At 40.1% G+C, this 23342-nt stretch overlaps 1 protein-coding gene across 1 annotated transcript in view; it reads right to left on the bottom strand.

Moving 5' to 3' along the window:
• The window catches only part of lamb1 (laminin subunit beta 1), a 33152-nt gene extending 10651 nt beyond the window's left edge, over nucleotides 1-22501 (bottom strand). The window contains exons 1-21 of the mRNA XM_015401844.1: nucleotides 22355-22501; nucleotides 20114-20328; nucleotides 16085-16226; nucleotides 13552-13625; nucleotides 13280-13468; nucleotides 13075-13138; nucleotides 12798-13000; nucleotides 12331-12451; nucleotides 11578-11766; nucleotides 10815-10991; nucleotides 9990-10102; nucleotides 9629-9708; nucleotides 8132-8267; nucleotides 6660-6818; nucleotides 6393-6520; nucleotides 5882-6002; nucleotides 4813-5005; nucleotides 4067-4210; nucleotides 3732-3963; nucleotides 3485-3648; nucleotides 44-268 (exon numbers count right to left, since the gene is read on the bottom strand). Coding sequence (XP_015257330.1) covers nucleotides 44-268; nucleotides 3485-3648; nucleotides 3732-3963; nucleotides 4067-4210; nucleotides 4813-5005; nucleotides 5882-6002; nucleotides 6393-6520; nucleotides 6660-6818; nucleotides 8132-8267; nucleotides 9629-9708; nucleotides 9990-10102; nucleotides 10815-10991; nucleotides 11578-11766; nucleotides 12331-12451; nucleotides 12798-13000; nucleotides 13075-13138; nucleotides 13280-13468; nucleotides 13552-13625; nucleotides 16085-16226; nucleotides 20114-20328; nucleotides 22355-22385 — 3100 coding nt within the window. The 5' untranslated portion in view covers nucleotides 22386-22501. The remainder of the gene's footprint in view (nucleotides 1-43; nucleotides 269-3484; nucleotides 3649-3731; nucleotides 3964-4066; nucleotides 4211-4812; nucleotides 5006-5881; nucleotides 6003-6392; nucleotides 6521-6659; nucleotides 6819-8131; nucleotides 8268-9628; nucleotides 9709-9989; nucleotides 10103-10814; nucleotides 10992-11577; nucleotides 11767-12330; nucleotides 12452-12797; nucleotides 13001-13074; nucleotides 13139-13279; nucleotides 13469-13551; nucleotides 13626-16084; nucleotides 16227-20113; nucleotides 20329-22354) is intronic.
• Nucleotides 22502-23342: the final 841 nt, after the last annotated feature.

Raw genomic sequence — 23342 nt, 5'->3', positions numbered from 1 at the left:
ATACCACTATGAGCCGGTTCTACAAGGGTCTGTGTGAACTCACTTCGGCAATCCTGGACCAAGGCGTTGCCGTAGTAACCCAGCTTGCAGTTCTGGCAGGCGGGGCCTTCACTGTGGTACAGACATCTCAGGCACTCTCCGGTTCTGGCGTCACAGGACTCCGGGTCCAGCATGTCGATGTTGTTGTTGCACTGGCATGGGAGACATTGGCCCCCTGTCTCGTCGGGGTTTCCATAGTAACCAGGTGAACACTGATCACAGCGAGCACCTGTGGAGGACCAGAACTTTTGTTAGAGGCCAGATTATTGGGTTCCTCGAGATTAATGTCTCTGTTTTTAGAACTGGTCCTGCACAACAGCAAACCTCTGCAGAGCTGTAAAACAAGTCAAAGTTAACATAATACAGCGACAAAGCCCAAATTAGGAGCAGCACGTTTACCGGTACCTTAAAATAGATTTTATAGCCAAAACAGAGGATATGACTAATGTGAAAAATAAGAGAACAAAGATCTACTAAGTTCAGAGAAAATTCTGGACACTGAAGAGGAACCAAGGATCCACCAATCAGAGCAAAAGTTTCATTGTAGCTCATATTGATGCCATTAGGTCATGTGATTAAAGCCAAACAATCTACTGAAGAATTGACTCAATCTGCTGATTAGACAGGCCTAGCAGAACAGTGAATAGGAAGCAGACGTGACAGAAAACAAAAATTTAACTGCAAAATAAGGAATAAAAATCCAAAAAATTAAGGTTTGCTTTGGTTTTATGTAGGAAAAAACCTAAAACACTTGTTTATTTATGGAGTAGCAGTGGAAACCAGACATTTAGATAAACTGTGTAAAGAGAGACAAACATCTGTTTATCCGACATTAACCCAGACTAAACTTTGCCTGCTTTAGGTCAGGATTATAACGTTTCTTTTCGTATATTCCATATTCTGCAAAGCTATGATATCAGGAAAAATTGCAGACTGGAACTTCTTCAGGAACAGATTTTAGATGTTTCAACAATCATTTTTTAACACTACAATCTGGAAGAAAATAAGAAGCCTTCATACTGTTCTAGAATGAGACGGGTTCAGATCTTTTTGGTGAAACATTTGGATACTGGCCTCAAGAATAACGCAGTAAAACAAATCTTGTACTACGATGGACTGAAGGCTACATGAGGAGGAAGAACATGTTTCAAAAGCAACATAAAAACTGCCGCAAATGCTCTTAGAGGGGAAAAAAAAACATACTTTTTGGATTAATGCCCAGTGGGATTTGATGAGATCAACATTTAAATACTTGGATACAATGACGGATGACAACATTGTTACTGCTGGAAGTACAGAAGGCATCAAATTCAAATTAAGTTAAAATTCAAAAATACTTTAATAATCCCAAAGGGAATGTTTTATATATATATATATATATATATATATATATATATATATATGATTAGGTTGAAGAACAGTTGTGGGAAGTGACCACAGTCATAGATAAAAGCATCAATGATTGATTTAAAAACAGGCAAAAAAAAGACTGAAAAAATACCTTTTACTATTCTTGAATTAATCAAACAAGGACGAAAAGGGAAAATGTAAACATCGGTTTGTTTCTTAGTATCAGGTTTCAGCTGTAACTCTGGCTCTGGTTTTTCTGTCCCAGTATTTAAGGCTGATGTCCACCACACAGGCTGAGAAATATCCTGCTGCTCCGCTTCTACCAAGTCTCTGCTGGGCAAAACTATAGGATTAAATCTGTCATACAGACGTTTAATCACCTCTCAGCAAATATTTCTGCTGTCAGATGCAAACAAAGAAGAAAGTTGGTGATTCATGCGTCTGTCAACAGCTGATTTCAGCCTGAACGTCTTATTTCCTGCTTTAATAACAGACCCGACGTCTCAACATGTCCCCGCTCTCAGAGTTTCCATCAGACTGAATAACAGAGCAGCTTCTCCTCAAATTAAAAGCTTTTCATGTCTGTGTACAGCAGCGGTCAGGATCATAAAACAATCCTCAGAGGAACATCTGGAGCTCAGAGCTGATCCCTCCTCTAGTACACACTCACTGAAGGAGGCTGTACCTACTATAAGCTGAGAGGAGACCAGTCATGCACTGGGGGTTTTCATGCATTTACGGTAGCATCTATGACTTGAACCCGGTGACCTGCCTGTGATGCTGACCCCACAAAATTTTCATTTTTATTCTAAATGAGATAAACTGCAACAACCAATCCAGCAGACGACCAGCTCAGTCAGTCAGATTTAAAGGACGTTTAATAATCTTCACAGGAATCTTTTTTTTTTTTTTTATGTGTGATGAATCCACTAATGTAGTAAATAAGTGTTAGTAAATAATCTTTGGAACTTTATAATGCTGTTTGGCATTTCTAATACCTTGTCAGATCTCTTACAGATACGCTGTGATGCCTTCAAATTACAACCTTAAAATTAGTGTGTTAGGAATCTGTGCTGGGGAAAGCTGGAATTAGGACGTTAGTTCATTAAAGCAGAATCCTATAATGATGTTTTTTTCCTTTTTTTCAGCGAGACCCTGCTTCAAAATGCATATAGTACCTAGACATTAGTTAAAACTCATAGAAAAAGAAGAGCAATAAGACTTAAAGTATAAAACCTAGAACACAGAATGAGTCATCTAGTGTTTAAATGTGTTTCCTGGACGGGGCTGCCTTTTACAGCTGTTTTTTGTATCTTTACTTCTGTCTCCTTTAACTCCAGTCGGCCTTGGCAGATGGCCGCTCACACTGAGCCTGGTTCTGCTGGAGGTTTCTTCCTGCTAAAAGGGAGTTTTTCTCTCCTCTGTCACTACAAGCATGGTTATTGTGAGGGATTGCTGAAGAGTCAATGAGTCGATACAATCAACTGGTTTTCCTTAGATAGAAAACTTTGAATCAATGTGACTGTATGATCTGGTGAACTGTAAAGTACCTTGACATGACGTGCTGTGGATTTGCTTGTAGATTTGCTTGCACTTTGACATAGGCTGGATATGGGAGGTGCATTATAGATATTATTAAGTATCATCCGTATCAATTCTTTAATAATTATCCTTATTACCTCCAACTAAATGGCTTTGAACCTCATCTTTCTTTATGTCCACTCTCAAACTGCCTGTAGGACAAGCAGCCTAATTTTAATGAGTGCAGCCAAACATTTTGGACTTGAAAATTTAGGCATCAATCTTTGCAGATTGAGAGCAACACATCTACTTATTACACCTGCAAAAAAAAAAAATATATATAAAAATGCATGTGCAATTTAGGACCTCTTATTTGTTTTTTTTTTTAAGTTTTTGGCTTAGGTGAGACTGCCTTGACTTTAAAAGAAAGGACTCTGATTATAAATCTGCAGGAACTGTTCAGTTCACAGTTCCCTCATGGATTTGGACCCTGATTGGAACAAACCAAACCATTACTGCAGGAAGCTCTGCGTTATTGTTCTGTCAGTCTATGTGACTGTGAATAATTTTTCACCTTTGTATCCTGGGTTGCAGACGCACACGACCTGCTCCGAAGTGTCGCTACGGTAACAACTTCCGGCAAACTGACGCAAACTGTTGGGGCCATCGGGACACAAACATGGACGACAGTGGTCACCTGATCCCAGCACTGGATCACCATAGTAACCATCCAGACACCTAAATATGTTGGATGGGACAAGCTGGGTTAGAGAAATCGAGCCTTTGTGCAGATCGTGTTCCTTTGGGTCACCTGGGCACACCTGTCGCAGCTGTGTCCGGTGGTATGGTCCCTGCAGGCAGTGCAGCGGCCGGTGTCGGCATCACAGGTTTCTGTGTGTCCGTTACAGGAACAGGGACGGCAGGACGGGAAGCCCCAGTGACCCGGGAGGCAGCGATCGCATTGCCGACCGTATGCCCCGATGACGCAGACACACTGACCGCTCAGCTGATCGCAGATTGGACTCTGGGAACCCTGAGGGTCACACGCACAATCTGCAAAACACACAACACCATAAGTGGCTCATTATTTATTCTTCTGCACATGGTGATCATCGCATTATCACATAATCTGCGTATTTATGAATTGATGTTTGACCTTTGCAGCCGTTTGGTCCAAACTGGAAAGTAGCCGGAGCACATCTGTCACAGCTCCTGCCCACCACATTGGGTCGGCACTGACACTGGCCCCCGATGGGATCACACACTGTGCTGAGGGAGCCCTGGGGGTCACACTGGCATTCTGGGAAATGGAGTCCAACACAAGGGACAATTCAAAACACTTAATCTGCACATCCTGGGAGAGACGTGAGGAATTTATGAGCTCAGAGGAACACGAAGAAGAAACAAGTTGAGTCTTGCTAAGGAAGTGAGGCTGGAGGCAGCAAAGTGATGAGGGGCATTTAGGAATTATCTGAAACAATGGGTCAGTGTTAAAGCAGCTGTGAAGGAGGAGGCAGCAAAAGAAGAGGTGATGAAATCTGATGGATTTAAAGAAGGGAAACAATGCCTTATGTTACATGAAATCACATCTTGATTCTGGAAGTTACAAAAATAAAAACATTTTTCAATCGTTTTCTGGTTCAAACCGCATTCATACAGATCTTCCTGTTATTTTTATTATAGTTAGAAATAAATGACTGATATAATCAGCTCTGATTCAGAGCCCAGCTGGAATCAAACCCAGAGGGGAATTCCTGGCTTCAGCCTGATTGGGCCAGGTCAAAGGTCAGAGTCAGGGGTTAACCAGAGACATTCCTCAGACAGCGGGAAACACCTTTCCTCAACCATCACTGTGCTTAACTGAGCTTAACTCTACCTCTAGTTCTAGGTGGATTAGGTTACCTTTAGCTCCCTGGTGCAACAGAGCAGAGATGCTGAAGATGAAGTTCCTACAGATGTCGGTCATTGGGGTCTTAACGACACTCTGGCTGTTTTCCAGACACCGATACTTCTGAAATGTTTCCCAAGCGCTAGAATCCCCTCCCTCAGAGGAGGTGAATATGTCCAGGTTCTTACAGTGAGGCATCAGCACGATCTGTGAGATGGAGAAAAAAAAAACAGCTGAATCCAAAGATATGCAGGAATAAAGCCGGCAGTCTGCTCCTCCGTGCAGAGGCAGTCCACACCAGTTTCTATGAGATTAATACTTTTAACAGAAATATTTTTTAAACATCATATGGAGATGATTTGTCACAAAGTGGTATCAAGACTTTTATGCAGATAGTAAGCAGTAAGCTTTGTTTTATAAAGAGTGCAATCCAGGAAAAAGAGCAAAACCAAAAAAAGAGAGGGACAAATCAAAATGGTAATGTTAGATATGAAAAGGACAATAAAACCCATTAATTAATTACCGGTAAATGTATAAGTAATGATAACAGACAGAGAAGAGAAAAAGATGGGGGGGGTTGTAAGATAAATCATAATATGTTGCCTGTTCAGCTGGTTACATTAACTCTCTCATAGTGTTGTGTAATTTTAAATTGATGCTTTCCGCTCTGTTTATTAGTCTGCATGTTAAACCCTCCAGTGCAGCCAGCTTGGTTAGGTTTACGTGCCAGCGGCTGACAGAGGGGAGATGCCTCCCATTCTGGAACTATAAGTTCCAGACCCTGCATCAGAGCCACCTGGACCCATTCTGGAATGTGGGGTGGGAGATCATCAAGTTGAGATGTGTCCCCCAGGATGAAAAACCTCTGAGAAAAGGGTGTATCCCATATTATAACATTTGTAACACTGCTATGAATCTCAAACCATCATTACAGCCTACAGCCTCCACTAACACACCATGCACCCCTGATTACTACTGGATAAAACCTGTAAAGACTCAGGGAAACACCCATCCTTACTGGATTCTTAGGGAGGAAACAAGGTGACATAAAAAAAATGCAGCGAACAGGTGAAGCTTCCTTACCGAGTCGATAAGCGTGTACGGAGAATGCACGTCACTGACAGCCGAGTAGAGCGGCAGACTGAGTCGGATCGTGTAGGTCAGTCCAGTTTCAAAACAAACCGGCCTTGGCAGAACCACGTACCTGAGGACATAAAATGCATCATACATTTAAAACACTTATAACTACAGTCTCACCCTCTGTTTAATAAGAATTAATTATGTTGTGATCATCCAAAAAATAATCTGATGATATACTGAGGAGGTGATCAGACATTAATTCAAACATGTTTGGTGCCGGGATGCATCTAAAACATGTAGGAAAATGATTGTTAAGGACTTTAGTTTTCTTACCCTGGTCAAGAATCTGCTATCTTTCTCTGAACAACTTTCTTTAAGTGGGCCTAATACTAATTTGTATCCAACTTTAAAACATTCAGCAGAGATCTCATTATCCAGAAAATTCAAAATGTCTTCACTGGATGCTCTAGGTGGTACCAAACAGAACCAACCAATCAGGCGCAGGGCTGCTCACCGTGAGCTGGGGTGAAGGGAGATCATTTGGTTGTCATCGTCTGGCACCGTGTTGATACAGCGGCTGTCAGCTCTGATTGGTCCAGGCCTTATCACCGCCATCAGAACCTCCTCCCATTGATCAGGCAGCTGTAAAAGTACATCACAGTAAAGTGGAACAAAAAGTCAGACAAACACAGCTTTTCTGCTTATGCTACCTCATGATTTCTGAGGGACTTAAAAACCTCTGAGCTCAAACCTACAGTTCAACCAATAGGTGGTATCTCACCTGAGGCTCATAGCGGATGAGAATGTCATACTCCATGGAATGAGGGATGTTGTCTACAGTGAACTCCAGGAAGGCCCCTTCAGGAACATTGACTAGGCCAACACCTGTCCAGGTAGGACTGCGGTCATGAGGGTGGGGTCTGGGTACAACGGTCACTTCCTAAAGAGCCATTGTGAGGAGGGACAAGGTCAGAGGAAAACGGGGTTCAGAATTCCACAAACATTACAAACAAGTCAAACACTCTAATTCTGATTTAATAATAGAAAGAAGAATAAAGATGTTAGGAAGACTGAGGAACAAGGACAACCATTTAAAGAAAATGGTGCATAAGAAAAATGCTGAGTTATAGTGAAAAACTGGAATAATTTAAGAAGCAGAAAATAAGGAACCAACTGTAGTAATACTCAAGTATCTTATTTCTTAATTATGACGTCATTACGAAAGTAAGAAGTGTTAGTAGGTAACTGAACCAGCTTCTTTATAGACTGACACGTTCATAAACTATCTGTATACAAATCAACTAAATGTCTGCATATCAAATTAATTTATGCACAGGCCATTCTGTCCTGAGAGAAAAAATATTTCCAAAAGATTTATGTAACATCAGAGAAAACCTGAGCCTCAATTTGTTTAAATTTTGTTGTTTTGTCTATTTTATTTTCTATGAAGCTAACGTATTAAACACATTTGGCTTAAATATTTGATTAGGTTAATTGTTATCAATCAATTACTGAATTTCTCTACAACTAATTCAGTAATCGGATGATTGTGAACTAGAAAAATACAGTCTCAAACATGCCGTTTGTGAAAACAACAAGAGAAGAAACTAAGCCAAAACTGTGGAAGAACTAATACCTTTTGCATTAAAGGTGAAATACCCTCTTTGTCTTTTAATATGTTCCATCCAAAACTCCTCAACTTGCATTTGTGAGCGTTCAATGTTTTTTTTTTTTTCTTTGCCATTTCAAATGCGAAATAAATGTGATTGTTTTGGTTAAAAGACAGGTCTGTGGTAGTATGTTATTCACAAGGGTATAAAGTTTTTATTTAATTGATTAATCTAAAAATAATTATTCAGTTAATCTATTTTATTTATTTATAAATCGAATCTATTGATAGCTGCAGTGTTAAAACACATAACTAAAATAATATAATCTGCCTTTATGTTTTTTTCCCCATAATGAAAGAAGATAATTAACAGAATTTAATAATAAAAAAAAAAAAATAAAAATAAAAAATCATTACCGGTACATAAATAATTAAATTCTTCGTCACATGTTTAATGCTTCATAACTTAAAACAGCCGCAGTTTAAAAAAAAATCTGTATCTTATAGAAAAACAAATATGAATCTCTCTGTTTTTGGCTTGATTTTTGCTGCTAACTTTTTGTTTAAAGGAACAGTGTGAGTCTTTAAACATGTAGATCTTGGGAAGCTATTAAATTATTTAAAACGTCAGATTGAAAACTCACCGGTCCAAACTTGGCATCTTCAGCTTCGTAGATGTAGTGATCCAGAGCAACGAAGTAGAATCCAGACTCCACCTGATCGCAGCGGCGACCAAACATGTGATCTCTGCAGACACACTGGCCGCTCACCTGATCACACCTGCAGACAGGAAGTCAAACACTGCTGTTTCCTGTCCAGATACAAACTGATTCCCATAAGAAGATTGGCTCGGGAAACAAATTTCTTTCAGCAATTTTATCTCAATCTTTTTAATTCTTCTAATCTCATTGTTTTAATTTCTGCAATATGCTTTGAAACAGACATTTGGTTTTTGATCACAGGACTTCAGGCACATATTTAGAGAGCCTAGCTTAGTTTTTTGATACATTTATAGATTTATATATTTTTATGGATTAAAGAAGCCCCACCAAAGGACGCCCCGATTTTGTAATTTTATTTCAAATACTTTTAAAATGCCTTTCCTGTTAGAACATATATTACATAATTCCTATTTAAAATAGCTTAACTTAACACAAAGAAGCATATCAGCTCAGGTTATGGGTGTATTTTCCACTTTTTAAATTCCTGACAATTAGTTCTGTGCTTCAGTTAACAGTACATTTTGCAGAGTTAAAGTAACACTTTAAGAGTTAAATTTAACACCAGTCTGAGTGCATTTGGTCCCACTCTGACTTGGTGTAAAATTAACTTTCTACAGAGTGTATGTCTTACTGCAGTTGTTGTTGTAATAACTCTATAAGAGTCAATGTACTTTGACACGTTATATTTAACACTGTGGAATTGAAATGAAAGTAAGCGGCATGAGATCCAAAGAGCCTGTTCACTACTTTCTTTAGAACTTCGTCAAGATTTCTGCACCAGCTTAAGAATCTGATAATAGATTTAAGGGAGTCTGTAACTTTCAGCCTTTTCACTTACTATATTGGAAGTAATCTACAAGTGAACGACATAAAAAATAACGACAAACATACCAAAGTCTAACCTTCTAAGATGTTTGATCTTAACCTAGACAATACAATCTAAAGTTGGTCTCCAGGCACTTAAAATGTATTCAATCATCATTAGAAACCTAAACAGAAGACCTGTTTGAGATAAAGCAAATAAACCATGTTGATAAAAGGACCAAAGAACCAGGTGTGAAGCAAGGAGGTGGAAGTGTCATTGTTTTGGGTTCCTTTACTGTAGCTGGACATGGCCAATGAACCAGATTGGACTGCAAAGAACTGTCCACTCAGAGCAGATAGAAATATATTCTTATATAAGATGGCTCATAATGATCATTCCTCTTTTCTGAGTTCAATGAATTTCATTTTCATTGTTCCTTGTCCCCTCCATGACATTTACAAAAAAGTCCTAAATGTGAGCTAAAACTCTACCTCAGTTATGTCACTGTCAGGTTATTTTTAGGCGTAGTGTCTCTGCTGTTGATTTGTAGCTTTAAAAGTACAAGGAGCCACAGTTTTCAGTTGAAGGAGAGTTGAAATGGGTGCAGAGCTCACCGGTTGTGGACGGCTCCTCCCAGATCACAGTCACACGGCCTGCAGCCGTCCCTGTCGTTACTGAGGCCCCAGTGTTCATCCTATAACAAAACATTGAAGTTAGAGACAAGACATCCTGAGGACATCCCAGTCTGTAAAAACCTGATGTCCAGCTGTGCCAGGAAGTCATTCAGTTCCCCTTTTCATCTCCAGACAATACTCCTACAGTTATACAGCCTCCAGTCTTCACTCTCTTACTGAAACTCTCACATCTTACTTTAGAATAGGTCCTTCAGAGGTTACTTTCTCCTGATCTGTCTGCTTTGTGGAGTGTCACCAAACTGGTCGAGAGAACGCAGAGTAATCAGAGTATTTTCCTCACCACACACTGGTCGCAGTCTCGTCCCGTCACCAGACGCTTACAGAAACAGATTCCTGTTTCACTGTCGCAGGGGTTTCCTCCAGGAGCGGTTCCCAGGGAGCTGCAGGTACAGGCTGCAAGCACCACAGCACCACACATTAACAACAGCCAGTTCATGTCATTGAAACCCCTTTGAAAAAAGGTTCTTAATTTAAATATCACTCTCCGGATTAAATAAAGATTAAATATAAATCAATATGCCTCTGGTTGGTCCTAATTAGACTGGAGACAGGCAGCAAAGATCTAAGAAAGCAGGTAGTAAAACAAATAAAACAGCTGGAGCACAAACTTACATTGATGATACCTCACTTAGCAGTTTAAAAGTCAAAAAAATGGGTTTTTAACTCAAGCTCTAAGCACTTTTACAGTCTTCTGGGAGTTTGTTCCAGAGAAGTGGACAATATGAACTAAATGCTGAAGTGAACTTTGAGGAATCATGAAGATAGCCATCAGATAAACCTTCTGAAGCTGTCCTGGGACCTTCTGGGAACTTTCATAAACCAGGCTGCCAAACCTGGATCTAATGAACTTTAACCGCCTATTAGAGGTAATTTCCTGTTGTTGTGGTTACTAATGAAATTAATACCAACCATTTTTTTTAGTTTTTTTTTTTTTTTTATCAGTCATCAGAACTCATGATAACATCTGTGTTTCATTAGTGCATCACTGAGAGATTATCAATGAACTGGTTTTTCCAGCAGAGTTATTGTTAAAGGACGTTGCCGGTAACTTTTCAGAGCTAAAAGTTTCTGTGTTTAAGTTGTCATTGTGAGGAGCCGTTCCAACCTTTGCAGCCTTCAGGTTCGTTGCTGAGCCCGTAATGTGCCGGTTTGCAGCGCTCGCAGCGTTCTCCCTCCACGTTGATTTTACAGCGGCACTGACCAGCGATCAGACCGGCCTGTATATCCGTCATCCTGTCGCATATTCCTCCGTAAAGGGAACCCACCGGGTCACAGTTACATGCTGTAGACACAAACATAACACTAAACCTGTGTAGTATGTTCAAACACAGACAGCATTAGAAGCCCAGATAGATCACTTTGAGATCTGAGCTCCAGTTCAATAGACGGAAGAAGAAACTGCATGAAACTGTTTGTCATACCTGCCTCCAACAGACTACCCACACTACTCTGCTGTGATCGTCAAAGTCTCTTTCAGGGGCAGACATGGATGATTAAATGTGGAGCTCTAGTATGTTTGCATAAAGATGAGTAGATGGTCTGTGAGGCAGGTCTGAGCTTGGATGAAGCCACATCAAAGACCTTGGACATAAAAAAGATTCCCCCATGTTTGGTCTCATATTCAGCCTTTAATCTTCCTTCAAGAAAATGCCTGAGCGACTGAAATCTGATCAGGACACCAGACTTTGGCAGAGGATAACCTGGGAACATTTTGCTTCCTCAAAGCAGAGAAACTGCAGACCAAGCTGATGTTTGAACAGATCTCAGTGGTTCTTTCTGGGATCAGAACTCTGTACAGGAAACACCTTAACTCTGTTGTCAATCCAGAGTTCCATGCTTCTGCTTTAATATAACACAGGTAAACTCACGCTGGCAGATGTTGGGGTCTCTGAGATCCTTCTCTGGGTGTTGGAAATAAAACGGTTTGCACTGCTCGCAGTTGTTTCCGGTCGTGTTGTGCTGACAGTTGTCACAAACTCCTCCGCTGATGTTCCCAGAGGCCAAGAACAAGGCCATGTCGAAGTGACACAAGTCCGAATGCTGGTTGCAGTTACACTCTGAAGAGAACAGCAGAACACTGGAGAAGATTTATCTAAAGCCTGATAATCAACCTCTCTGCTGCAGATGCTTTAGGTTATCAATTATTATGATTTTTTTTCAACCGTGACCCATCAGAACCTCAGAAAATATAAAGTTATGGATCAATGTAAACCGGCGGTGAAAGATCAGAGACACCATTTTGGACCACTGTAGATCTGTACTGAAATCAACTGACTAATTCATAGCTATGTAGGCTATATGCTTTAAGCTGCTTCCGTTTATACATAAGTGGACTAATTTGAACTGGTTTAGACCTATATTAGACAGCCTTGACCAATATGATCCATGTGGACCATTACAGACCCATGTAAAGAATTCTAGGTCCATGTGAACGATGCTTGTACTGCGCCACAAAACCTGTAACAGTTGTTCTGGATCCACTTATGCATACCTGACCATTATAAACCAGGACTGGACTATGTGGACAGTTCTGGACTGGTCTACCCTCATTTGGTGCGTCCTGAACTGGCTTTAAAATCACCAGTGCCTTTTGGGACCACCTTGGAGACCCAAGGACTTACTCTTGCAGGCGTTTGTGTTGCGTCCCTCTGCTGGTCTCCAGGGAAGGTCATGGTAGAAGTCCTCGCACTGTTCACAGTTCAGTCCTTTAGTGTTGTGGTTACACATGCAGTGACCATGAACCTAAAAGATTTACAGATAATTGATCAATAATTACCAAATATCCATACAAATCTACTGGTCCATTTGAATTTTAACTCACTGTTAATTGATTTACACATGCAGGATAAAAGTAAAGAGGAATATTGGTGGAAAACTTAAAAAAAAAAAAAAGCAAAAAACCACCAAAGAACTCAATGAGAATAATATATTTAATAGTCCTATGTAAATATTTAATTTTTGGCAGGGCCAGGCTATTCTGTTTTATCTTGCAGAACTTTAATTAGCAGAACTGTGATGTGCCAACATCTTCTCTGGGGAGGTAAAATTACATCAGACTAGCCCAACAGCATCATTCTTTAGGACTCACCATGCCTTCAATCGCTTGGCCTGTTCCCTCCACAGGGGCGCATTCAGAGGCATGTCCATAACAGAAACAGTTTCCTCTCACCACCATGTCATAGATGGCATAGTAATACTTTTCTTTGATCTCCATTCTGGAGTCCAGCAGGTTGTCTCCGAGGGTGTGCAGTTTGGTAAACTTCACCCGTAAGTTGGTGATCTTCAATAAGTCTAAACAAAGAAACTTAATTATTGATCAATAATCCTCAGACTCCGGTGAAATAACCTTATTAAAGGAGACGCACTCTGGATTCGTGGACTGTATGGGTCTTCAATCCGAAATGCTGGATCCAGGACTCGGTAAATCACCTGAAAGAGGAAATATTTCAAAGAAACAACCATCAAGCCAGCGCAAAAAGGTCTCAATGATGGATTATATAATGATTTCACTGTGAAAACACCAGGGTGTCCCTGCAGTTGCCTCTAAATGCTTTCAAAAAACGATGGTACCTCGCCCTCAGTGGATGGCTCAATATCCGAGTACCGAGAGTCACAGATGACATCATCAACCTTCTGCATTGGACCCTGGGAAACAGACGGAAAGGACGTCTCGCAGTCATAGGCAAAGTAACGGTAAACCTGCCAGGTTATCCCAAAGTCCGCTGATCGTTCGATGACCATGGCAGCCGGTCGAAATGTCTGATGAATGAGAACAGATGGAGATGAAGTTCGAAAGCTCATCTTACAACTGTTAGTAAACCACCGCTGTGTGAAGAGCTTACCCTGAAGGTCATAATGAGATGAGTGAAGTGAAACTCTGCTTCAAGATTCAGCTGGATGGTGACATTCTCCAGACCTGAAAAAAAAAAAGTTTGTCTAAAATCTGTGCACCTCAAACATTAGGCAGTCATCAATAACCCCAACATGGTCGCTGACAGACACTTCAGTTTTTAACCGAACTGTATGTTTCTGACTCTGAAGCTGTCCTGCTTCTCCCCTTTTGGGAATCTAAGCTTTTAGTTTTCAGTTATTAGTTATTCTGTTTTGTTGATCTCTGGTTTACTTTCCATTATATTCAAGCAATCTTTAGTTACTCTCTGTTGCCCCCTTGGGCTTGTTTCGTTTCCCCTTGGCTTCCTTCCAGTTAGTTCCACTCACACCTGCTCCTTATTCAGCTCATTAGTCCATCTTTTGTTCTGTTCCCCTTATATACTCCACCTCTGCAGTCACTCAGTGCTGGTTCCTTGTTGCTGATTTGTTGTTCCGTCGTCTCTGGCTTCCCACCTGAGTTTCCCTTGATGCTTTCTGGGTTTTTTTTATTCTTAGTATTTTGGATTTTTGGTTGTCTGCCTCTGTTTTTTCATCAAATCTATAAGATTTACCTCTGCCTCCTGCTCTCTGCTTTGGGTCCTCAACCAACCTTCATACATCTTGTGACCGAAGCCTCCTTCCTCAGGTTTAAATGTGGCTTTTCCTTTTATAACACTGATTCAGGCAGAAGCAGCCTTAACTCCTGAGCATCATCCTCAACCCAACAGTCCACCAACAACTCCATCCATCCAAGCCCTGAGAGTGCGGTATAACCTCTGTAGCCACATGGTGATACTTTTAAAATCCTTAAGCACTTCGTGAGAGAAATCTCTTGATGCTTAACCTCCCACTATATTAAGCCAGCAGTTGGGGGTATGAGGTAGATCAGGGACAAAGGGCTTTGGGTGCGCATGGGTAGCTGATGAAAATGAGTTTAGACAGATATGAAGCAGAAACATTACATTCAGCTTCAAAGGTCAGAGACACACATTTTAAAATTATTATAGAATTCATAAGGAAGCCAGTTGAGTTCTTAAAGAATAGGAAATTATAGACATTGTGGACTAGATTCTGAAAATGATGACGGCTTCAGAGTTCTGGACCAACTGAAGTTTAAACAGGGATTTGAAATAAAAATTGAAAAAAGCGGGAAATTTCGACATTGTGAAGTTACCAAGGAGTGAATATGTTAGCTTGATGCAATGCATGTTAGCAATGGGCAGAGTTGATTTGCCACACTAAGCTAGGTGGCAGTAAGGAGACAGATAAAATCTTTTGAGCCATCTAAGAAAAAGTACGGTCTAATATGACACAAAGGCTTTTACTGTTACTGCGTTACTGAAATGCAACCAACTTTGTTAACTTCGTAAACTTCCATTTTCTTCAGGTGAACCAACATCTAAGGATAGAGCTGGGTGTCATCTGCCTATCAGTAAATATTTATGCTGAATCTACAATGACGGAAGATTTTAACAAGAAAAATGCGATGCATGTTGAACAAGATAGGACTGTGGACAATCTTAAGGCCTTTTAGGGTCTGCTAATGAAGGTATTTTAAAGATTTTGATCCAAATACGTAATGGAGATTTAAATTAGTTGAGAAGAGGTGACTGTTCAGATTTATCCTATGTTAGATGGTGTCAAAGACTTAGTGAAGTCGATGGCAATCAGAATGGTCTATAATCCAGATCCAGCTGTCATAGGATGGTTTTTGGAGATCTTAAGAACGGGTGTTTCCATACGATGATGGGGAAAAAGAACATGCTAAAATTCTCCATTAGATTAAGAAAACCGCTAGGCATCCAGTCATGGTGAGTTAGACCAGACCTTTTTCTTAAAAGTCTGCGGGTTCCCCAGTTCAAACCCCACAACCTGCCACCCTGGGTCCCGAGCAGGACCATGAACCCAAAATTGGATCCTGGTTCCTCTAAACGGCCCACTGCTCTCAAATAGCTTGGTAAAATGCAGAGGTCAAATTTAACTGTAATTTACGTTTGCAGTGGCCAATAAAATTACATTATTTTATAAATGGGAGCAAAACTATTTCTGAACCTGGTTTAAAAGTGATGGCCAAGAACTGTGGGGAGATTAATTAGTGGGTCGTTTACTTAGCAGTCCATAGAGAAAGCATCTTTCAGACCTTATCATTGCCAACAGCTAAGCAAGTGACTATATCCTAAATCATTAAATTCAGAAATAAAATAAAAAAAAATCATATTACTTTAAGCTAAAAGATTTATTTTCAGGAATTATTAATGCAATTAATGGATTGATAAAATCCCTAAACATATTAAAAAATGAAACAAAAAAGAGATTCCTTTGCAATTCTCTTAAACTGTGGCAGATATAACAGGTAAAGTTTCATTTGTAAAGTACTGTATCAACACTGAGCAGCTGCAGAAACATGCCTTGACCTCCAACTGAAACCTGGCTGGGATCAAACACCAGCGGAGGCTTTTTGGGTGGCTGAGTTTAATGGCTGAACAAACATCACCGAATCATTACCGTTCTCAGACTGCCACCAGGTCTTCAGCCTGTTGGGACCAAATGTGGTGACAACGTTTTCAATGCGGTGGCTGTTGTTGTGGTTGGCCAGCTCATCATCATATGGTGCTGCAGAATCACACACAAAGCACTTCTTCTCCTCCTGGTTAAAAAAACAGAGGGGGAGGGCAACAAGAGGGAGTTAAATTCCTCAGATTCCTCTCTGCTGGTGGTCAGTGGAGATAAACCCGACAAGCAAAGACCTCTAAGAACAAATAAACCTGAAAGCAACACTTTCAAGCTAGGGGGTTGCTACACAGGAAAGTGCTTCACACTATTTCGTCGAAATAGGACTAAATAAGTAAGAGTTTAATCAAAAACATCACTACCATCCTTTCTCATGGATAGCACTCAAATAAGAGCATCAGACACAACGTAGAAGTAAATCCCTTGTTATAAAACAATAAATTAAACTTTGAAAAATCCATAGAAAAAAATTTTGGGAGTAACTTTTGTTCTTTTCGCTTTATATATAATTTTGTTTTTCAAACTGTATTTAAATTTTTTATAAACATTTTATATTTTCAAATTACTGTTTTTGGGGTTGAATTTTACAAATTGCATTATTTTTAATTCCATTTTACAGATCGCATTCCCTTTGTTTCTGAGGGTTGGCTTCCCTCTGGAGTGGAGAGCAGAGACGCATCTCTATTGGTCAACATTAAAAGAATGCAATTTGCAAAACTTAATTTGAAGACCAGACATTAAAAATGATAAAAATAAAAAAATGTAATATACGTAAAAAACGTATTTGAAAAATGTAACATTTAAAAATTTGAACTCTGTAAAAAAAAAAAAAAAAAGAAAAAAAAATCTGGTTGAATTGTCTCTGTAAACTGCCTTGAAATGACATGTTGTGAATTGGCGCTACATAAATAAAGTGATTTGAATTGAAAGCAGTTTTTCTTTACATTTTTTCTTTCAATTCACAATATGTGTTTTTTTTTCATTTACAAAACTAGTTTTTTTTTTCCCTCAACAATAATGGAACAACATTCACTCCATAAAACTGTGCCTGCCTCCTGAACCACATCTGCTAGTTATATTTTCTCTCCTCTGAACTGTGACACCATCTCAGATTTTAAAACTCAACTCTAACACGTCGGGTTCAAACAGTTTACGCAATCCGATCTTAACAGAACGAAAAGGTTAGAATCAAAACTTTGTTCTGATAAGAAAAAAACCCAGAGTGCTTTGGTTTTTAACATCAGATTAGATGGAGGGTGTTGGATCTTTTAGCTGTTCTGTTTGTTGAAACATCTGGATAAACATCTGTCAGCAGCCAGACTCTGCGTCTCCTTATAGGGAGATCGTTTTACACAGGAAACAGCACAGACTGTAACACAGACATACAGAGTTAAAGCAAACACACAGAGCGTGCATCACTGGGAAGGCCGGGAAGTCTGTAGGAGGTCAGAGACGAATCTCTGTTTCCTCAAAGATTTAAACCGGCTGATGAGGAAGGTTCTAGAGACTGCAAAGATCTGTTGTAAAGAAGCTCACTCATCTATCCATTCATTGGGTTTTAAACTCGCTGAAAGAGCATTGGCATGGAGCCTTGATTTAAGTGCAGCAGTCGACTATCTGTATTGGACATGTTTTACCTCTACTTTTCTTTCCAGGTCAGTCAGACCGTCCTTTCAACCACCTGGTTTATATTTGCTATTTCTGTCCTCACAAACGGCGTGGGACACAAGCCTGCACTGTTTTAGGGGACATGTCCTGTCCATTTATCATGTGGTGCACATCCCCTCATTCATAGCAGGCCGAGCACCAGAGGGGAGGCTTAGCAAGCCAAACTCCAAAGCATTCTTTATTTTTTTTCAACCATCAGATGCATTGTTTACCATTGACTCAGTGGGAAAATTGTTAAAAAAATATATTTGATATTATTTAAAAAGAGGAGTTTTAATAAAATGCACCTCCTAAGTTCACCCTTCTTCTCTTATCTGCGGTTGGAAACGGGCAGATTTGATCTGATTAAGAGTGTGAAATATTCAGTGAGGCACAAAGCTGAGTCCTTGAATGGTTCAAGAATGCTGCTCCAATCTGTTTTATCAGCCAGGCAGGTAATTTTATCGATTTCTTGTTACATTGGCTAATTCCTCCCAAACAACCAACGCATACGGAACAGAGAAAGATCAGAAAAGAACAGAAAAATTATTTTAGAATAATAATGCGGTGCTGCATGTTAACTAAGAGCCTTACCAGAAAGCCAGATCTGACTGTTTGCAATGGGTATAAAATGGGAAAATCTGTGTTTCTGAACCGATTAGGAAATATGAGCGAAAAGATGTGAGGGAGAGAACTTCAGCATCCTCTAGATGAGATTTTTTAGTGAAGTAAATTTCAATGGAAAAAACCTGGAAAAAAAGTAAAAGCATTGGCTTCTGCAGTGCTGACAAGTAAAATAAGACTAATCTTTTATTTGTATACAAAAACAATTACCCATTCAAAATGATATAATTCATAACCAGCAACAGTTTGATGGTGTAGTCGGATGCAGGAGATTGCCCGGAAAACTGAGAGTTGTCGGTTCAAGCCCTGGCTTTGACTTTCAGTGTCGTTGTGTCCTTGGGCAAGACACTTCACCTGCATTGCCTATTGATGGTGTTCAGAAGGACTGGCGGCGCCACTGTACGGCAGCCCCAGGGCAGCTGTGGCTACAATGTAGCTTGCCACCATCAGTGTGTGAGTGGCAGAATGTAGTGTAAAGCGCTTTGGTCAAGTATTCTGACTTGAAAAAGTGCTATATAAGTACAGGCCATTTACCATTAACTGAGGAAAACCTGCTTCCCACCAGGTTATCTCTAAGGAGAATGTTGCTACGGTAACAGAAACATAGGTAGATTAAACTCTCTTTGTGAAACAGAAAACACTGTTTTTCTGATGTCAGGTTTAGAAAACTTAGTGTTCAGTAAACCTGCTTTGTGAAATGGTCCTCTGGAGCCTAGACTGTAGACCCAGAACCAAACATGGAAAAGTGGCATTTAGTTCCTATGCTCTACTTACCCAGAACAAACTTCCAGAAATGCTAAAAGCCTGAGTTCTCTTAAGTCGAAGTCAATAAACGCATTTCTTCAGAGCTGCATTTGACTGTGGAAGTTACACTGTTAACGGAAGTTTTACTAGTTTAAGTTTGTGGTCCAGCTGTTTTATTTGCTTTAACTGCTTTTACTATGTTTTTTATCTTTAATTGCTTTTATTCTGACTTTATTTTCCTTCTGTTTAATGTTTAAGTCACGTCAAGCACGTTCTTGGTATTGAATTGTGCTATAAAATAAACTTTCCTTAGATCAACATGCCTGCATAAGTTCTCAGTCATCCAGGTCTTGGTAACCACTTACCAGAAGCAACTAGACTTTTACTCAGTCTATCCAGGAGTTTTTGTTCATTTTGTCTGCTTGCGCCGCACTATAGTAATCTCTAGTAGGAGTGCTGATGATTTAAGCAACATGGAGGTCTTTACATGTCCATCAGCAACTCCTGATAAGTGTTGAAACGTCTTTAGAAAAAAAACATTGGAAGCTCTGTGTTTTACTTCTGTTCCTGCATTGAACATTTGCTGAAAAGGTTTTAGTCACAGCCAGCTTTAAGAAGGAAGACTAAACACTTTCTAACCACACTCACTAACCCAAACACATCAAAACCCAAAGAAATGGGCCTATGCGAATTAAATCTGCTCCACATTTAGAACAATAATTGTGATGGGAAATAAATAATTAAGCATTGTCTAGCATCCAGAATGGCTATCAGTGGACATGTGATATCATGGGAAGATAGGCGCTGTTATCAGGCAGTGACTGGATCATCTGACAGTCAGACACTGAAGGCTCATGAGAAAGAAAAATAATTCTTGATGAGGCTGGTTGACCAGATATTCATCTCGTGTGACGGTACATCAGGGTAACAGTCTGCATTGAACTCATCAACCTCGAAGACATTAATCTGCAGAGCAGAGCTGCTTTATAATGTTTGCAAGTCTTTTACCTGCAAGTGGCTGACAATGCAGAACGGTTCTGGACGCTTCAGACCACAGGTAGAGGTGGACGACAGCTGGTGAGCTCGGCCAATAAGAAGATCCCCAGTTGCTGGGTAACAGCTTCCTTCAGTGCACATGTCGCTAAGCTCCGGAAGGCTGACGTCAACCGGCGACCCAACCAGCGACTCTCCCCCGTCCTGAGCGCAGGTGATCACCTGCAGGGCTGAAAGCAGAGCGAAAATTCAACCAGGATTAAATTTAGATCTGCGCCTCACAGCAGCTTTACTAAGGAAGATGTTGAGTAGATAGTGCAGTGTGATGAAGATATCTGCATTTAAACCTGGCGACCCTCTAATCTCACAAACAGTCCTCTCACAATACAGTTTAAAATAACGAATAGCCACTTAAAAACTAAACTAAGATCAGACACACCTGGGTGTTAGACTGCATCAAAAATATATTTTCTAACCAGAAAGATCTAGGCTCAGATTAATTATTTTTTGCCATAACACTGACATCAACTTAGACTTTTTTGTGTTCAGAACAAGATAAAGATCAGTTCTCTTCAGTTTTCTCCTTCTTCAGGGTAATATTGAGTCAGATTTATTCAGTCCTTCACAAAGGCGTAGCCAGAACATTTTAATAAGGGTGGCCAGGCAATAACCAATGCACACTGAGGGGTTGCTGAAAGTAGACAGGCACCAGAACCTCAGGGTCAATCTACACTGTTTCAACAGGAAAATTAAGGAGCAAAATTCCATATTTTCTAAATAAAGACAAACCATATTTTCCCACAGCCTTTGCTAACAAATAGACGTATATATTCAAACATCCGTGCTTCCTAGATAAAAGGTATAGTGGATAGAATTCTTTCAGGGCTGAGTTTTGGGCAAACATCTCTTCCTTTGTCATTACTTACCTACTTTTAATCAGTAATCATTCTACATAAAATTGATATTTAAAGATACAAATATCTACATAGATTGATTATTTAATAAGTTTTTATCAAAATAGTTATTTCACTGAAGACTCCTAGATGAATTTTCTCTTTACCTCATAAAACACAAAATCTATCTTTGCTTGAATTCTGTATTTATCATCTTTAATGTTAGTATATTGACGTGCATAATTAACCACAGTGTTTTTGTTGTCAAGTAATTGTTAATATATATAAAATTAAAATGTTTTGAATATTCTACTTGAGAGTATTACTGTTGCCACCATCTGTATAAAGCTGCGTTCACACCAAACGCCGCAGGAGCAGCGAGTTTACATGCAAAGTCAATGGTTGACACGCGTCAAGGCGCAGCAAAATGTCCCCAGAGCAGCTGAAGCAGTGCGTCGGGAGCATTTAAACATCTGACGCAAACGCGCTGCTGCTCGAGATGGAAAAATTTAACTTTTGCTGCTGGACGCTCCGCATCAACCAATCAGAGAAACTGATCTGGGAGCTGGCAGCGAGACAGACACATCACTGATTATACAGATCACTATGATCACTCCTCTGAAACAGTTGAAACTTCTAAATTAACTTAAAATACTAAAACCTGCTGGAAAAACATGTTCCTTTTTATTATCCTAATGCCTGCAAGGCAAAGAAAGGATAAAGTAGCTCAGCCCAACGCGCATCAGATCCACTTTTCGACCGCACAGCCAGAGCAGCAAAGCTGCTTCAGCCGCGCGTCAAAACTAAACTGGTACAAGCATCAAAAATGAAGCAGCAGACGCGATTTTGCTGCTCCTGCTGCGTTCGGTGTGAATGCAGCTTTAGAGGGAAATAAATGGTAGGGCGGCCAATGATTGGCTAAGGGTGGCCATAGCCACCCCTGGCCCCCCATCTAGCTCAGCCCCTGGTCTTTCTGACTTTTCATCAGATTTGCTCAAATGTTTTATTTATGTAGGCTGTTTGTTTGTTTGTTTGGTTTGTGTTCGGATTGCTTTTTTTCCTGCAGTAAACTGATCTCAGGTCAGATTTTTGTTCAGTTTTTAAACAATCAGATTTACCTACTGATTAAATCTTTAGAAATCAATGGACTGAATAAACGAACTGATCTTAAATCTGCAGACAGATGGGAGAGTTTCTGGATGTTTAAACTGCTCTCATTTAGTAAACTTTCATTTAGAAATTAAAGTTTCTCTGGTTAAAAACACCTCTCTCAGGGTTGACTTGGTTTCGTTTCCAGAAAACTTTTTCCACTAAATTCTCAGTAAAACTAAAGCTGCTCATGTTAAAGAACAGATTTACTCACCGAGCAGCACCGATAGCTGCAGCTGCAACATGTTCCTCAGCCTCCGATGTCACCTACAGGAACCAGAGCGGGACCCTCTGAGTACTGAGTGGGCTCAGAGCCCCGCCTCTTTCACCCACCCAGCGGCCCCCACTTCCGGACCGTTACAAAAAGCTTTAACTGCGTTTAGAGCTGGACTATAACTAGTACTCCACTTTAAAGGTAGAAAATGAGGCAGAAAACATCCGGTTTGCATTTTAAATTAATAAAAAACCGCAAGTGATATGAAATCAGAGGATCATTTTAGTCCATTAATGTAAGTTTCATTCAAAAACACCAGAAAGTTCACAGAACGACAAGAAAAAAGTTTAAAATAAGAATCTGAATCTCCAATCCATTTGAACTATTTTTACGTATTTATTTTTTTTGTATTTAATTTCATTTTACAAAAGGTTTATACTCTCAACCCCCCTTAATCCTGAAGGACTCTGAAGACAAAGACATTCCTGAGTCCCTGGCCCTCCCCCCTCAGGATGCTCACCTGCAACAACCAGGGGCGGAGCTAGATGGGGGGCCAGAGGTGGCCATGGCCACCCTTAGCCAATCATTGCCCACCCCTACAATTTTCTTCCCTGTAATACAGATGGTGGCAACAGTAATACGCACTAGTGGAATATTCCAAACATTTTATTTTTTTTTATGGAGAATTATACACATCAATAAACTAACATCAAAGATAAGAAGTACAGAATTCCTGCCCTTTTCAGAGCTAGATTTTGTGTTATATGGGGTAAAGAGAAAAATATGTGGCTCTGCAAGTCATCTAGGAGTCTTCAGTGAAATCAAGGATAAAAATTTAAAGCTTAAGTGTGTAATTTTCAGCGACATCTAACGTCCAGACTGCAGACCACAGCAACATGAACATCTCCCCCCCACCGCATCTCCCCCCCAACAGTACGGCGAGCGTTACGGTACAAAATGTCTTCCACGATGTCCGCATCACCTACCT

The sequence above is a fragment of the Cyprinodon variegatus genome, unplaced genomic scaffold (assembly GCF_000732505.1).
Source record: "Cyprinodon variegatus isolate N-32 unplaced genomic scaffold, C_variegatus-1.0 Scaffold1266, whole genome shotgun sequence".
NCBI classification, from domain to species: domain Eukaryota; kingdom Metazoa; phylum Chordata; class Actinopteri; order Cyprinodontiformes; family Cyprinodontidae; genus Cyprinodon; species Cyprinodon variegatus.
Note: the sequence above shows the minus strand (reverse complement) of the source record. Positions and strands in the feature narration are given on the sequence as shown.